The sequence below is a fragment of the Nuphar pumila genome, chromosome 2 (assembly GCF_984573655.1).
Source record: "Nuphar pumila chromosome 2, dmNupPumi1.hap1.1, whole genome shotgun sequence".
NCBI lineage: Eukaryota > Viridiplantae > Streptophyta > Magnoliopsida > Nymphaeales > Nymphaeaceae > Nuphar > Nuphar pumila.
The window spans coordinates 95262740-95280366 of NC_143250.1; the positions used below are offsets into that span (position 1 = coordinate 95262740).

The following is a 17627-nucleotide window of genomic DNA, read 5'->3' on the forward strand; positions in this document are numbered from 1 at the left end:
TAAATCTGCAGTCTGCCCCCGGTAGTAGGTGGGGAAGTAAAGGCGGGTATGGGGCGGTTGAAACCATTGGGATTATGCAGAGGTTGGTTGGCATCTCCCTGGTTCGGGGGAGGCCGGCCACCATCGAGCTTTTGAAGGTCATCCGGTTGGCCGTTCGTCTCTGCTTCCGTCTCCACTTCCATCCTCCCCCACCCTGCTCCGCAGCTGACCAGGCTACGGTTTTCTTCAACAGGGGAAAGTGGGATGTGTGGTGAAGTAAAAAGTGGATTTGGAATAGGAGAGATTAGATCCTATTTAGCCTGATATGAGGACCTGATTCTTTCCATGTAGCATGTCAATCCCGGTAAATTTACAAAACTCTCTCAGAAAATACATACCCAGTTGAAATTTGTTCATTTTGAACATTTTCCATGATTTTGGTGAGCGAGTATGCGGTAGTATGTGGGTAAAACTGCTGAATTCTTGAATAATTGAAAAAGAATTTTCATTATACACTCAGAGGGTAAGGAGAAACATGGTATCAAAAATCTCCTTTTAGGCCCTGCTCATGTACTGCCCAGTTCTGGTGTCCACCAAAATCTCATCACCAATGTTCACAAATAGTGGCACGTTTACAACAGCACCTGTATCAACAGTTGCCGGTTTTGATCCACCTGCAACACTCACGAGGAAAATCGGAAATGGGTTCACACACACATCCATCATTCACAATGAAAAAAAAAATGTTAAATCACAAAGGCCGCACGCAAGATGAATGCATGGTCCACAAGATTTACAGTCAATGTGGTTAAACCATGGTCACCAACATTGGTATGGGAAATTTCTTGGGCTAAAATACCTCATGACCTTTTTGGTTTTCTTATAAATCTCAGAAAAAACACTGGTGGTTAAAAAATAAAATATTTTAAAATAATAAAAATAAGAAAACAGATTTTAGATTTCTTTCCAAAATAATACAGAAAAGAAGGTAAAAGTTATAAAAATGTAGAAAGAAAAAAGGAATATGAACAAGAATCATATTTAATTTGTCAAAACAGAGAAAAGGGAGGTTGTTTTTGTTTTTGAAACCATCAAGTTGGCTATGCTTGATAATATTGTTGATATTTTAACTAAAATCTTATGATAACATCGTGAAATTTCAGAAAATCTTATACAGTGCAGAAGAGATGGTCTTACTACAAACTGGATTTATGAGTAAACCAACAATTCAGCAGAACACTTTTACCTGAACATAAATGGGTAAATTCTAACAAGTTTAAACACAGTTACCTTGAGCTGTGTCGCCTCTTAGTCCAGGGTCAACCTCAACCACAGTAAGCTTAACAGTTATGGGAAGTTCACAATCAATAACCTAAACCAGATCCTCAGTCAGTTTTACTCTAATAATAAAAAGAGCACAAAGAGATGTAGATTCTAGATCAAACAAAGACTTGCAATACTTTAGAAAATAGATTATTGGAAGCAACAGACATGCCTTTCCATTCCAAGATAGCACAATGCAGTCCAGTCCCTCTTTTAGCCATTTTTTTTTGTCACCAATATCAGCTTCACTTAGACGGCTTTCTTCAAAAGTTGACTGCAAAGCACAAATAATGAAATGATTACGAGGGGCTAAAGGGTGAGTTTTTTTTTTTTGCAACAAGAATCTGAAATAAATTCCTAGATCACAGAGGGATCTAGACCATCTTAATGCCAATACCAGCAGTGATTCTTGATATTCAATTGACAAAAATTGGTTGAGGATCACGAATAGTACTTAGGGTTTTAAAAATTTTGGTCAACTTCATTAAAACGACCATTTCAGCATAATCAGTTCCAACATAACCCAGTATTCCCACATTCATGTGATTAATGATACATGCAGTGGATAGTAACTAGTAAGTATGCCCAAAAATGTAAGTATGAAACCAATGATTATAAAAAATAGGAAAGCTTCATTGTTTTTAGCGTCTCTTAATCAATTCATCGTCTGTCTTTCAAAGAAAAAATTATTAGCTGACCTACAGTATGGGAAAATTCTTGCTAATTAACAATTTCGTGAGGCATATCATATTAGGTACCTATTTCCAACCTGCTGAATCACAGAATGCACCTTTTTTTAAATGTTTTTCAGATGCCACCATAGTGTTCATAGGCAAATCCCTATACTGACAGTTCCAGAAAATTCATACTGCAGCATAAGCTTTCCATTTCTATTAACTTATTTCTATAATAAATGCAATTGTGAAAACAGAAAGTTTCAATTAATGAGAATCTCAATCTGGTTAGTCTTATCATGGAGATAACTTTGTCACTGTAAGGATACAGTAAAGAATGAGAAGCAATCTTGTAAGTTGTGAAAAAGCAGCATGCATAGACTAAAAAGCTACCACAACATATTATGGATAGCCTTTGTAGTTTGTAAACATGCATTTTCTGACTACGATAACAACAATATGAGATGGTAAGCATCCATGAAATCCCAAGATGGAAAGTAAATGAACCACCAGTTCAATAGGCATCAGAAATTAACTACCAATGGTATAAAAATCAGTAGGTAGTATTACTTAGTAGGAGACCAACAAGACCATTGACAGATGCCCCCTTTATATTACAAAGGATATGCTTGACGGCCTCAAAATAATTTGTCCATAAAGAATTTAGGTATTTAACATTTAATTGACAACACAGATGCTTAGGTTTGGTAGGGAACAAGTGTAATGAGATATGCGGAAATACAAAGAGTGCTATAAGCACTTGCAATGTCCTACAATGGACAAACAAAAGAGACAATAGCCAAGTCCACAAAGGAACAACACATACACAAGCCTTGAGATAGGCATAAATATAGAAGTCTTTTTATTGAAAGAGAGAGAGAGCTCTCAAGCATGAAAATATACAAAGGGGTTCACCCCTATTTATACAAAGAATCAAGGGGAAAAGGTGGGCCAAGAGCCTCAAAAGGGGGCTCCCATGGAGTCGTTGGGAGCCCCCAACGGTCACATTTGTGACCGTTGGGCGCCCCAACGACTCTATGGTGGGGCTCCTTTTTGGCTTTTACAAAAAAAGAAAAATAAAAATAAAAAGAATTTAAAAAATCTAATTTAAAAGAAATATAGTTGTTTTATAAAACAACTATATGAAAAGACATAAATACCCCTATCGGGTATATATATATATATATATATATATATATATATATATATATTTAACACCCCCCCTCAAACTTTACGGGGAGATGACGAAAAGTTTGCCAAGAAGAAACATGAAGCGAGGAACAGGAAGGGCTTTAGCGAAGAAGTCTGCCAACTGATATTCTGAAGTGACATATGGAAGAGTAATTGTTCCTCATAAATATTCATCTCGAACATAATGTCAGTCCATCTCGATATGTTTAGTGCGCTCATGAAAGATGTGATTGCTTGCAATATAGATGGTACTCTTGTTGTCACAGCATAACTTTGAAGCTCCAGCAATATCAACCCCCATGTCTTTGAGAAGACTGTGAAGTCAAACTAATTCCATTGTTGTGGTTGTCATAGCCCGGTATTCAGCTTTAGTAGAAGAGAGTGAGACTTTTTGTTGCTTCTTGCATCTCCAGGCAATTAAGAAATCTCCTAAAAAGACACAAAAACCGGTAGTTGAGATTCTATCATTAGGGTTACCTCCCCAATCTGCATCAGTATAAGCAAGAAGATTTAAGAAAGAAGATGATGATAGAAATAGCCTTTTATTTATGGTGTTTTTGATGTATCGGATGATCCGGAGCACGGCGCTCATATGCACAGTTGTAGGAGCATGCTGAAATTGGCTTGCAGAGTGAACCGCATGAGCGATGTCTGGTCTGGTGATGGTAAGGTAAGTGAGAGATCCAATGAGTTGTTTGTAGGGTGTGAGATCTTCTAGAAGAACTATGTCCTCCAACCTTAATTTGGCATTAATGACCTCTGGAGTCTCTACTTTTTTATCATCTGAAATGCCAGACTTAGAACATATATTTGCAGGAAGCTTCATCTGTGACAAAATATATCCTCGAGGAGAATATATGACTCCAATGCCAAGAAAATATCTAAGAAAGCCTAAATCAGACATGTCAAAATCATTTTTTAACATGGTTTTAACATCAACAATACTATTTTGATCATTTTCAGTGATAATCATGTCATCCACATATAGTAATAAGATAACAATACTAGTGCATACACTTTTAACAAAGAGAGCAGTGTCAGTATAACATGAATGAAATCCTAATTTAACTATGATATCACTGAAACGATCATACCAAGCCTTGGGGGCTTGTTTAAGACCATACAAGGCTTTTAAAAGTTTAAGGGTTTGACCTTGTCCAATATTAATTCCGGGTAGTGGATCCATATATACTTCTTTATTTAAATTCTCATTTAGAAATGCATTTTTCATATTGAGTTGATATATAGGCCATTTTTTGGTTGATGCGACAGCTATTAGAGTTTTGACACTAGTCATTCGGGCTACAGGAGCGAATGTTTCATCATAGTCAATTCCATATTCCTGCGAATATCTCTTTGCTACTAACTTGGCTTTATATCTTTCTAGGGAACCATCGCTTTTAGTTTTAACTTTAAAGACTCAGCGACATCCAATAAGTTTTTTATGCGGAGGGAGTTTGACTATTTCTCAAGTATTAGCCTTTTTTAGCGCATCTAATTTTATTTTCATTGCATCAATCCAATGTGGTAGAGTCTTAACTTGATTATAATGAACGGGTTCATAATATTAATGTAAAGTTATTAAACATGCCCGATAATTGGGTGCTAAAGACTCATAGGGTACAAACCTATTGGGTGGTATTCATTCTCTAGAAGAGTGCCTAATGGGGGGTTCTTCTGAAGATTCAGAAATTTGAGAGAATTTCTCTAAGGCACTAATAGATCTTTCTTGATCTCTTTGGGTGTAAACATTAATATTTTCATTACTAGTGCCATCACTTGAAGGTGACACATCAAAATTGAACGCTTCACAAGTGTCCTCTATATTCTCAAGATTATCCATAGAATCATCATTTATGTCATCAATAAGATCATGTAAAAACATATAATTAATTTCATGTGATTTTTTTATTTTTTTAAAACCATTCTCATCTTATAAGAAAGTTACATCTTTTGAAACATAAAGCTTGTCATTTTTTAAATCAAAACACCTATATCCTTTTTTATTTTCCCCATAACCTAGAAAAACACATTTAATTGCCTTTGGAGACAACTTATCTCTCTTATGTAAGAGAACAAAGCATTTACAATCAAAGATGCGAAGACGATTGAAATCGGAAGAGAATTTAAAAAGTTTTTCATAAGAAAAAGCATTCTTTAATTTTGAGGAAGGCATTCTATTGATTAGGTATGTTGAGGTTAGGACAACTTCGGCCAAAAAAAAAATCAGAATATTTCTAGAGACAAACAATGTTCTAGCAGTTTCTATAATATGCCTATGCTTTCTTTCCGCTAGTCTGTTTTGTTGTGGAGTTCTAGGGCATGATTTTTTGTGACAAATTTCCTTTTGTGTTAAATAATTTTAGAATTCATTAGACAAGTATTCACTACCGGAATCGGTTCTCAAAGTAGATATATTACTTTGAAATTGATTTTGAATTTTTATATGAAATTCTTTGAAGAAGAAAAACACTTCCGATTTATGACTAAGGAAATAGATCCAAACATATCGAGTAAAGTCATCGATGAAAGTAACATAGTAAGAGTAACCCCCTTTAGACATGACCGGAGATGGACCTCAAACATCCGAGTGCACCAATTCAAAGGGTCTTGAAGAAAGAAATGTTCTAGTTGGAAAAGGAATAGACTTCATTTTTCCAAAAATACAATCTTTCCAATTAATGTCTTTTTCCTTACAAAATTTGTTTTCAAATGAAAAAAGATACATTTTTTAATAGCTTGGATGACCAAGCCTTTTATGCCAAGTTTCAATACTTTCCTCTTGGACATAAGAACAAAATAATTTGTAGGAAGGTTTAGATGATCCATATAGTAAAGGTCCCCCTTCCTATGGCCTTGTCCAATCCGCTTCCCGGATCGGAGATCCTGCACAAAGAAACCATTAGATGAGAAAGATATTTCATATCCATGGTCGAGAATTTGGGAGACCGAAAAAAAGTTTAAATTCAATTTTGGAACAACTCTAACTTTTGGAACAAAAAAATTTTGAGAATTTTTTGAGTTAGAGTTTCAATACTAGAAATTTTCAAAAAGGTTCCATCGACTGTAGAAACACAAGAGCTTTTTGAATTGGTGCAAACATCGATTAAAGCATTTTCATGAGGGGTCATATGAAAAGATGCTCCGGAGTCTAAGATCCAAGAGTACGTACCGGGTGATGATGTAGATGCAATGGCCGCACCCAACGTGGAGGAAGTAGCTTTAAGGATTTGTTGAAGAGCCATGGATTTTTGCGTGATTGCTTTCCCAATCTTCTACTTTCTTTTGATGATTTTCAATGGCTTTGAGGCCAGCATCTCCCTCAAGAGCCTTTTTTTATCCACCTTCGATCTTTGTGAGCTCCAAATTTAGGTTCCAGAATGGAACCCATAACATACCCTCAAAGTTTCTTGCCTTTGAGGTTGTTCTCCATTGTCGATGCCCACATCATGTAATTCTTTTCATTGAGTTTGAAAGATAGATCGATTTTTGCTTCCATAATGCCACCAAGAAGTAAGAAGAAGGGAGACATTAGATGAGATATATGTGTAACACGCTTCCTCCTCTAAGAACCGAGTGGCTCTGATACTATGTAATGAGATATGCGGAAATACAAAGAGTGCTATAAGCACTTGCAATGTCCTACAATGGACAAACAAAAGAGACAATAGACAAGTCCACAAAGGGACAACACATACACAAGCCTTGAGATAGGCAAAAATATAGAAGTCTCTTTATTGAAAGAGAGAGAGAGCTCTCAAGCATGAAAATATACAAAGGGGTTCACCCCTGTTTATACAAAGAATCAAGGGAAAAAGGAGGGCCAAGAGCCTCAAAAGAAGAGCCCAAAAGGGGGCTCCCATGGAGTCGTTGGGAGCCCCCAACGGTCACATTTGTGACCATTGGTGGCCCCAATGACTATGGTGGGGCCCTTTTTGGCTTTTACAAAAAAAGAAAAAAAAAAAGAAAAAGAATTTAAAAAAACTAATTTAAAAGAAATATAGTTGTTTTATAAAAGAACTATGTGAAAAGACATAAATACCCCTATTGGGTATTATACATATATATATATATATAGAGAGAGAGAGAGAGAGAGATGTACGAATACATATTTTAACAACAAGTACCATAGGGCTCTCACAATGCCAAAATATTGCTCTGGCACTGATATCATTAGGAAATGTGCTAAGAAATAGGCACATGCCTGAAACCAATCGCTATATTTTGTTAAATCATGTCTGCTCAAGATCAGGGTAAACAGCAGTCAGCAAACACTACTCTAGTGAAATATCAAAAAGGCACTAAATCTTCTATTTGAAAGTGATTCTGAAAAGTGTACCTTTTCCTGAATAGTCCAGAGCTAGTGCCCCTATTAATGATATGATCATCTGGTCAAGGTCAGGGTAAATGGTAGTCGGCAACCTCTATAATGAAAATATCAAAGAGAACCCAACTCTTTTACTTGAAAATGATTGTGAACAGTGTACCCTTCTCCTGAATAGTCTAGAGCTAGCACCCTATGAATGATATGATCAGCACATAAGAGGATGACGAGCCCTCGACAACCAAAATATATGATTGATAATTAGCAAGGGAAATAAACAAAATCAAGAATAAATTACCCAATAGAAGCTATCATAGCAGAAATTTGATATTTGATTCAATTCAATATGTATGATACTGAGATGAAGTACATCAGTGCGAGGATCAATTAGAATACTTCTCCCTTCAGAATGCCTTGCTGGACACTGTATATATGTTTCCTCCAAATGACCATGAAGAAAAAATTTCTTCTCTTCAGGTTGATGGATATCTCATCCATATCCCACTGAAAATGATAACGTGGATAATTCCTACTCTAACAATGGGAGGGAATGATAATAAAAACCCCAATTTGAACTTGACCATCAAATGTAGCCCATAACTAGGCAAAACAAATAATCAGACAAATTTCCATCAACAGAGCATTAATTTACAATTATACAGTTAAAAGATTCCACATGGTACAGAAATCTAGTAGAGCACAGCATGTAAGTATGCTGCAAAAGCATGTCAAGTGTCACATAAGGCAAAGTATTAGCTTAGATGATATGAGAGAAAGAAGTGAATGATTGTGGTGAATCATATCCAGAAACAAAACTGCAATATGATAATAAAAGGAATAAAGAGTACCAGATCCATAAACACAAACTGAGAACCATCTTTATATGTATACTGTTTAGTTTCCTTCAAAATGTCTGCCTCAGCTATCTGAAAATAATAGAAACAAAACCGTTAAAATTCATCATTTAATCGGAGAAGCATGCACACACACGTGTATGTGCACACATACACAGAGTCAAACTAGGTGCCGATGGAAAAAAAAATAGGGGATATCAATATCCAATGCTCCTAAACTTTGCATATAAGAAATTACAACAAACACAAAAAGAAATAACAAATTAGAATTCTATTCCAAAGACAGACATTCCAAGTATAAATTCACTTGCAGCTCAACGGAGAATATAACTTACTGCAGTTCCAGCACGAAATGTTTTCTCAACTGTGTTTCCTGTTAAATAGTTGCGCATTTTGGTCCTCACGAAAGCTGCTCCTTTTCCAGGCTTTACATGAAGAAATTCTTCATAACCCACAGACAATATATAATAAGTCTCCCATTCCAACAGAAAAATGAAAAAAGACAACTAAGAAACCCAGATTATCAAGTAAGAAAATGGCTAATCAAACAGTCTGATACAATGTAGCAAACATAAGAATTTGTTATTTTGTGGCATGAAAGCAGCCTCTGCTACCACGCCTTATGTCGATGGCATCACCGCATTGCAATATCTATTGCGACCACCAACATCTAAATAAACCATGACGGCAGTGAGAGTTATAATGAACCATATTAATAGCCTAACCATCCAAAGGAGAAAAATAAAATAAAATAAAATTTTGCAATTGGCAACTATAGTGACTAAAATTCGTTGATGGTGATGACCTAAACCATAATAAAACAGTAAAAGATTCAAAGTCAAAACTGAAGAGGGAAATTAATTAACATAAAATATCACAAACACTAAGCAATGTAAATAATGAACACCATGTTAGTAAAATCAACTAATTACTATAGTTGATGTCACGTAAAAAGTAAAACAGATGCACTTGATACTACGGTAGCTTTGAAACTAAAAAAAGATAACTTTTCAATTTTTTTCACACACTTAAAACAAATACATTGCTCTATTTATAAAGAGAGAAAAGGAAAATAACCTAACCACTACTCCACGTCTAATAACTTCTACCACTGTCCCATTTCCATAAAACAAGGAAACCACTTTTTCTAACTTCTACCATACTTTCACTTCCTAAAAATTAGCCATTACTTTTGAAACTGTGAATACACGAATTTTACATCACCCTTACACACCATTCTGAGACAAATGAATGTTCGAGATAGTGACGGTAGTGAAGAAAACTCAAAGTAAAATACCAACAATCCAAGACCACACAATGAATAACAAAAATGGAACAGAATGCAGCATGGTGGGCAACATGGATTACACCTATAACACGCCAGGGAGCACCATCCACTTCAATGTTCGATCCCACCTTGATGTCATTGCTCGTGAAGGCAACTATTCCTGAACACAGAGACGAAATTCTAGCTACTCATCAAAGGAAACGCAGCAAAAAGAGAAAGCGTCCTCGTTTTCCCAAGAAATACAGACGAATTCGATGGGAGTTCGTGATCTTACTCGGGATTTTGAGGCGGGTGGCTAACTTGGGGAAGGAGAGAGATGAGCTAAATTGAAGCCTTGAAGAGGGTGGAACGGTTGCAGAGCGAAAGGAGAGATTGAGAGAGAATTGGAGACCCGCCATTTTCAAGCACACGCCCGTAGAGATAGAGGCGATAGGGGTTTCCTTGGCGATGGGGTGAACGTGGAGAAGCCTCGCGCTAGCAAGAAGTGCCCGTTAAACTCGGTGGTATATCGAAAATATCGCAGATATTTTGAAAATATCGTTAGTTTAATGAGATATTTTTCAATGACCAATCTCTTGCCGAAAATAAGGGGATACCAAATAAGCTATTACATTGTCGATATCAGATTTTTATGTGATTTTAACCTGTTATTAACGCAATAAAACTTGTTTTTTGTAATACTTTTTATTGTACATTACCGAATATGTTTACAATTTGTGTTGAAGTCTCTCGTTAGGAGAGAACATTACATTTAGTTTGAATTATTTTTTTCCATTCTTTCATGATCTTATTGAGCTGAACTTATAAATTTTCATTCGGAGACCTTATGCAAGTCTCTTAGGACCATCCACCCTGGAGGAACCTTTCAGGACTTGGACTCCCTTGGTTGTGGGATCCTGATAGGGTTGGACCACCGTGCTTGGGTCTGGATCACGTTCCTTGACAATTAGCATATTAGTTGCAATTTACAGTAGGCATGAATCATGATGGAGCTTGTGAGAATCATTTAATCTTGTCATCCTCATCCTAATTGAAGAAAAGAACATGTTTAGGGGATGTCAATGAACTGGATTTTATTTGATATCAGACTGAATTTGATTTTGTTTGGTTGCATTTGGTAAGCGAAAACATTATCTAATTATAATATAATGTGGATATGGTTTTGATCTTTTTGCTATCGTATCTGAGAAAATATTGGAGTTTGATGGATATCCGAATTCATTTACATGTAAAAAAATAGATTTCATATTAGTTTCTCACCATTCAGATTTGAATCATTTTAGCCAACATTCAATTAGTTATCATATTGGCCACACCTGATCCCAATATGAACCATTTATATCTTAGATGACTCATTAAGCTCACCAATTGTTTATAGGACGTCAAGAGTTCAAAATGTTGGATAAACACATGGAAAAAAGTGAAAATTCTCCATAAACTTATGCACATCTGCCGGGTGATTGTAATCATGTTTGTCCACAAGCAGGAAATAATGGCTTTTCTGAAATGCTGTAAATTGCATGTATAGTTTATGAAATTTCCATTCATTTAAGTTGTGTAGGCAAAAGTGGGGTTGATAATCACGATAAATGTGAAGTCAACACCAGTAAGGGCTTGGCAAATTAAACCTATTGCTTGTATTACTGCTATTGTTGTTGTTTTTCAGGAACGGGAAAACCAAACCAGAGTGTGTAAACCCGGGCGCACCCGTTAACCTCAGGGCGCCACTGCCTTCGACTTACCTAAGGAGAATAATGCCCACGGGAATCTAACTTGGGCTGCCTATCTAACAGCCGCTGCCCCTTATTCAACCAAAATTGTGCATACTCTCTCTCTCTCTCTCTTGATATACAAATAGTCACTAGAATAAGAACTGAAAATGTGAGAACTAATGTGTGAACCATGATTTTCATGGATTTTTTTTCCTTTTTTTATTGAATCTAACCATAGAGATGTAATCTACATGCTTGGTTTTACAAGAACCCGCTCTTGAATCATCATATTTTGATGCATAAACGAGATTTTTTTATAAATTTAAAATCAATAGCTCACAATCTTCATAAATATTCAAGCATTCAAAAATTACAAATTTTCCCTCTAAAATATATTATCCAATGGTTTATTTCTAGCAAATTCACCATGCCAAACACATTCACATGGTTGGATTTTAAAAAAAAAAGTGTTAAAAATACTCATATTTCTAATTCTCATATTCTAGTGACTATATATATAACACTATTTAATTATTTACTTTAAATTTGGATATTTTGGTGAAGCTTAAAAGAGTGGATGGTACTAACAAAAAAAAGGTCGTTTTCTGGTGAAAGAATATCACTCATAAGGGAGATTGTTTTGATCAAATCTAATCTGATTTTTGTAAGGTCGTTTTCAACAGGGTTAAGATAATAGTGGATCATAGTTTCTGAGGTAAAAATATGATTTTTGGAAGGTCAAAGGTTTGGTACATTGTACACCGTTGATTTTTTAACTATTGAAAATTCAGCCAAACTCCTTGGATCTTACATGTTTTATTTAGCAAAAATCGGTCTTAAAACATGATTAAGACCGATTTTTACTAAATCATACATGTAAGACCCAAGGGGTTTGGCATAGTGGGATGGGGCTTAGACCATTTGATGGGCAGTCTAGGTTAAAATCCTATGGGCGTCACCCTCTTGCATAAGCCGAAGCTTGGCGACTTCCCTCGGGTTGAGGGGTAAGCCCTCAGAGTTTTGCGTTGACATGACAGCAACAGTAAGTTATGTGTGTCAATGGATCAGGTTTGGTTTGGACCCAAGTGAAACCAGACTTAGACCAGATTTTTTAGTATGGTATTGCATCCAAACCCAGGTCTAATCAAGTTTACTATAAGAGAAACCATACCCAGACCGATAAGAACTACATGAACCAGACCCGGACCATACGTGGTAAAATAATATTTATTATCATTTTTACATTGAAAATTTGTGGGTCTTAATGGGAACTCAGGTCAGCCCTGAGTCTGGTATAAAATTTCACAAACTATACCCATATCTATGTATTGATTGGACCTTCGGGTACGAATCTGGGTCTTCTTATTTGTCACCATACCCAGACCTATAGGGTTTGGTGGCTGAGCCAGCGCGGCCAGGTCTCTGCGTCAGGGACGGTTTATCCAAGTAAAAAAAAAATCAAAACATGTAAATCACATCTAAAGGATTAGATGTGAGAAAGAACTACAAATTCCCCTATTACTGAAAAATTAACGTCGGTATTCTAAAGTCTAAAACTATATACGTTTTACATGAGTCAAAGGGCATCATGGTAACATGCTGCAAAAGAATATTGGATTCACATCACTATTAAATTGTCCCAAGTCCACTACCATGGACATCGCTATCACGTTATATCATCATCATCATCAACAGCCAGCATCATTAACATCAAGTGATGCCACCATCAACTTTGCACCAATGAGAGACAAGCAGGTCGGATTCGGGTCGGATCCTGTTAGATCCAAATCTAAAACCAAAATGCAAACAGTAGATTCAAATCCAGATCCAGATTCGAATAAGATCAAAGGAGGTTAGATTGAATCTGATTCTGAAATACATGCGGCGATACTGATCCAGGAAAAAAATACAACAAAACAAGCTGTTTACGTGTGAGAAAAATGCATTTGTGCTGGATTTTGATTCAGATCAACTCCATATCCAACTCAGAATATTGATCCAAATCTGACCCAAATCCAAAAGTGATCTGAGTTAAGAGATCCAAATCCACATGTGGATTTTACTTAAAAGATCCACATCCGAAAAAACATGCCAGATTGGGGCCGGATATCTGATTCGTTTGCAGCCCTGGATAATTATAAAGCTTTGCACCATTCAAAACTTGTTTTATGGCAAGAAACTCTCGCTGAAGCCAGGAAAACCCTGAGTGGTGCACCATTCAAAACTGATCTTGTAAAATGAAACAATTGATGTTCAAAGACCGGTCTTAATTAGCAGTAAATAACACAAAAATAACCCACAAAGAGCTCTGCTCATTTGGTATAGGTCACTCAAGTTGAGGGAACATCACAAGTTCAAAACTCACTACCAGTGGGCAGGAGAGACCTCAAGGGTTTTACCAACAGGAGATCAGCCACTATGCGGTCGGTGTTTATAGAATTGTGTTAGCCCTAAGTTCATAATTGATTGATTTAAGTTAACCCTTGGCCCTGTCCCCTGTGACTTACTTTGTACAATTGTATTTTGATGTAAAGTATAGAGTCACTTGTTGTAACTTTCTCTGGGTCACCCATGTGCTTTGGTTTAGGTTGAAAAATACCCTAAAGGGTCAGCCCATAGATCTAAACTGTAACGAGCCTTCGGGCAAAAATGTGAATGAATGCAAATGCGAAGAACTTTTTTTTGTTCACCCTCGTTGTGATTGCTTTTGAGTGATTGCGACTTCTCTCTCTCTCTCACTCACTATTTTCTCGCTTTCTTGCACTCTTAATTATCAAAGTTTTTGTTGCTGCAAGCGAGCGACTGGAAGACTTGCGGTAGTAAGGAAGAACCGTCGCGCCGCACTGGCCTATGGAAGAAGTAGGCCCATGACAAATGGTACTAGAGCTCGTTCTCGAGCTAAGGAACGAACTTAGGAGTCTATGTCGTGAGACGCACCGATAAGTTATGATTTGTGAGCAAGACATCGTAGCGCACTGTTGCAACTTGTGAAGCACCAAAAGAAAGGCAGTTGTCGAGGCCGAGAAGATGATTTTACCTCGGAGCCATAAGGAGATGGTCGAAATCGTCAACAGATTGGTGACTGATGTGACTTCACACGAGAAAGTGATTTCACATGCAGTTGAATTGTTCAGAAGACTGAACAACGAGATGACGAGCTTGCAAGAGCAGGTAATCATGCTGATGGGACAGGTTACTTTGCTGACTACGATAGTGACCACCCTGCAGACTGAAGTTAAGGAGCTTCAGTTGAAAAACCACACTCTACAGTAGACAGTTATCCTCAATAGCGAAAATGGCGATAGGCCATCAACGATAGATGTGCCAAAACCAGCTAAATTCAATGGTTCCAGAGATAGCAAGGCTATAGAAAACTTTATGTTTCAGGTGGAAGACTATTTGGACATCCAGAATGTATTGGCCGAAGACCTCAGGGTGAAGGCGGCAACAACTCTACTAGATGGAGATGCTATAGCCTGGTGGAGACAAAAGTGTAACGACATACAAATGGGTCATTGTATGATTAATACCTTGAAGCCTTCAAAATTGAGCTATAAAACTATTTTATGTCAAGGAATATACAACGCTAAGCTTATTGGATGGTGGCAGAACTCAAGCATACTAGAGCCTTGCAAGACTATATCAGGATGTTTTAGAAGCTTATGCTAGACGTATCCAATATGCCAGATAAAGACAAACTCAATTGATTTATTATGGGACTACAGCCTTGGGCATAGTCTGAGTAGAAATGAGCAATCCACAAACTTTGAAAGATGTGTATATGACGGTCGAGCGACTAGTGGATAAATAATGCATGTCTTTCACTCCATCGACTAAGGACGGGAAGAAGTCAGACCACGGAGGCAAGAAGGAGGATCAACGCGACAATAAAGGTGAGTCATCGACCCAGCACCATTCTGACAAGAAGCAGAATTATAGAAAGTACAACAATAATGGCAACAAAGGGTCGGTTGTGACTTGTTGGTTCTGTGGCAAGAGACATATTGTCAGGCAATGTCCAAAGCACCTCTAGAAGGATGACGGGCAGGCCAATGCAGTGCAGACTGAGAGTAGTGATGTCGAGGTCATACAACCAAGGATGAAAGCCATGCAGACTATCAATGTAGTTAGAAATTGCACAACCGAGAGCATGTTAGTTAGCAAATAGTTTATATATCTGTAAGTTATTGCAAATGGGAAGTCTAATACGACAATAGTAGGCTCTGGGGCTACGCATAACTTCATCCTGCAGAAAGAGGCGGAGCGGTTGGCCATGAAGCCTGGGCCAAAGCAGAGGACCATCAAGACAATGAACTTTGAGGCCAAGCCAATCCTTGGTGAAGCAATGGATGTGGCTATCTAAATTGAGAGTTGGGCTGGCAAAGCCAACTTCTTGGTGATGTCCCTGAACGATTTCAGAATGATTTTGGGTAAGGGGGTTTTCATAGCCAGAATGTGATGATGTTGCCGAAGTTTAACTTATTGATAATCATGGGGCCAAACTTTTCACACACGGTGTAGTACCATACTCTTGAAGGAAAGTCTTTAATGCTATCTGCTATGCAATTAAAGAAGGGTGTCAAGCATGAAGATCAAACATTCTTAATCGTCGTGCACACCAAAGAAGGGAAGGTGGAAGCAACAGTACCGCCGACCCTTGCCCCACTATTGGCTAAGTTTTGGGGAGTGATGCCCCCAGAACTGCCAAAGCGTCTGCTGCTGAGATATAAGGTCGACCACAAGTTAGAGTTGACCCTTGGAGCAAAGGCTTCTGACATGGTCTATTATCACATAAGGTCGACTGAATTGAAGGAGTTGCGCAGACAATTAGATGAGATGAAGAGGGCATGCATTATCCATCCTTCTAAATCACCTTTTTGCACCCTAGTACTCTTTCAGATGAATCATGATGGCTCTAAACGGCTATGTGTAGACTATCGAGCATTAAACAAGGTCACGGTGAAAAACAAGTATTTGTTGCCACTGATAGCTGACTTGTTTGATCTGCTAGGCAGTGCCCGTATCTTTTCAAAACTAGATCTATGATCGGGTTACTGGCAAGTGAGAATTGCTGACGGTAATGAGCCCAAGATGACTTGTGTCACTCGCTATGGTGTCTATGAATTTCTAGTGATGCCATTCGAGTTGACTAATGCTCTGGCTATATTCACGATGTTAATGAACAAGATCTTCTACCCTTAGATAAATTTATGGTAGTGTATTTTGACAACATCGTGATTTACAGCAGCAACATGGAGGAACATGTCGGGCACTTGTGAATAGTGTTTCATGTGTTGAAGGAGAATAGCCTTTATGTCAAGTGAGAGAATTTCTCTTTGGCCAAGAAGAGATCAACTTCCTTGGCCACGTTGTGGGGCATGGTTTGCTGCACATGGATGGGCAGAAGATAAGAGTCATCCAAGAATGGAATCCATCGATCAAAGTACGAGAGTTGCAGTCATTCGTTGGCTTGCCAACTATTATCGACGATTCATCGAAGGCTACTCCCTCATTATTGTGCCCCTTATGATTTGCTAAAGAAGAATTAGGTATGGATTTGGATAGGAGTCTGCCAAGACGCCTTCGATGGCTTGAAGAAGGCTCTAGTGAGGGAACCAGTGTTGCGGCTGCCGGACCACTCCAGACCCTTTGAAGTTCACACAGATGCCTCAGACTTCGCCATCGATGGAATTATTATGCATGAGGGTCATTCGATTGCCTATGAGAGCCAAAAGCTAAAGAATGCGGAGAGGCACTACATAGTGCATGAGTATAAAATGAAGGCCATCATGCATTGCCTCAAGACTTGACGACACTATCTTTTGGGTGCCCAGTTCATCGTCAAGATGGACAATATCGCCATGAGCTATTTTTAAATATAGAAGAAGCTGATACCCAAGCAAGCTTGATGGCAAATGTTTCTAGCTAAGTTTGACTTTGCTTTATAGTATAAGGTAAAGAAGACCAACATTATTGCTGATACCCTGAGTCGCAAGGCAGAACTGACAGCTATGCGGGAGGAGCCTTTCGAAGTTCACTTAGAGGGTGCATTATTGGACCACATCCGTAAAGGAATGCAGCATGACATAACAGTGCAACACCTTGTCTCTCTGGCGCAGGTGAGAAAGACTCGGTGATTCTAGCTACGAGATGGCCTCCTCATGACAAAAGAGGGATGCATCTTCGTGCCGCGGTAGGGACGCCTTTGTCATAAATTGCTTAAAGAGTGCAACAATACTGTATGGGCAGGTTAGGAGCGGACCTTAGCACTCTTTGAGTGTG

The 17627-nt window shown here is 37.8% G+C and overlaps 1 protein-coding gene across 1 annotated transcript; it reads right to left on the reverse strand.

The window, feature by feature from the left end:
* Positions 1-440: 440 nt before the first annotated feature.
* LOC149846222 (uncharacterized) lies at positions 441-10084 on the reverse strand. Its single transcript, XM_089997886.1, has 7 exons — positions 9908-10084; positions 9716-9793; positions 8681-8787; positions 8340-8417; positions 1475-1576; positions 1270-1351; positions 441-653 (listed from the first exon to the last, which is right to left on the reverse strand). The coding sequence occupies exons 1-7, from the start codon at positions 10029-10031 to the stop codon at positions 535-537; spliced, it is 690 nt and encodes a 229-aa protein (XP_089854012.1). The 5' UTR covers positions 10032-10084; the 3' UTR covers positions 441-534.
* Between the last annotated feature and the right edge of the window lie 7543 nt (positions 10085-17627).

What these genes read in the sequence shown, in the direction of transcription:
- LOC149846222 (XM_089997886.1), bottom strand. Translation starts at nt 10,031, where the DNA reads ATGGCGGGTCTCCAATTCTCTCTCAATCTCTCCTTTCGCTCTGCAACC. An exon ending in CACCCGCCTCAAAATCCCGA is followed by an intron (nt 9,794 to 9,907) that starts GTAAGATCACGA and finishes CTCTGTGTTCAG; the next exon opens with GAATAGTTGCCTTCACGAGC. An exon ending in AGTTTGTGTTTATGGATCTG is followed by an intron (nt 1,577 to 8,339) that starts GTACTCTTTATT and finishes TGTGCTTTGCAG; the next exon opens with TCAACTTTTGAAGAAAGCCG.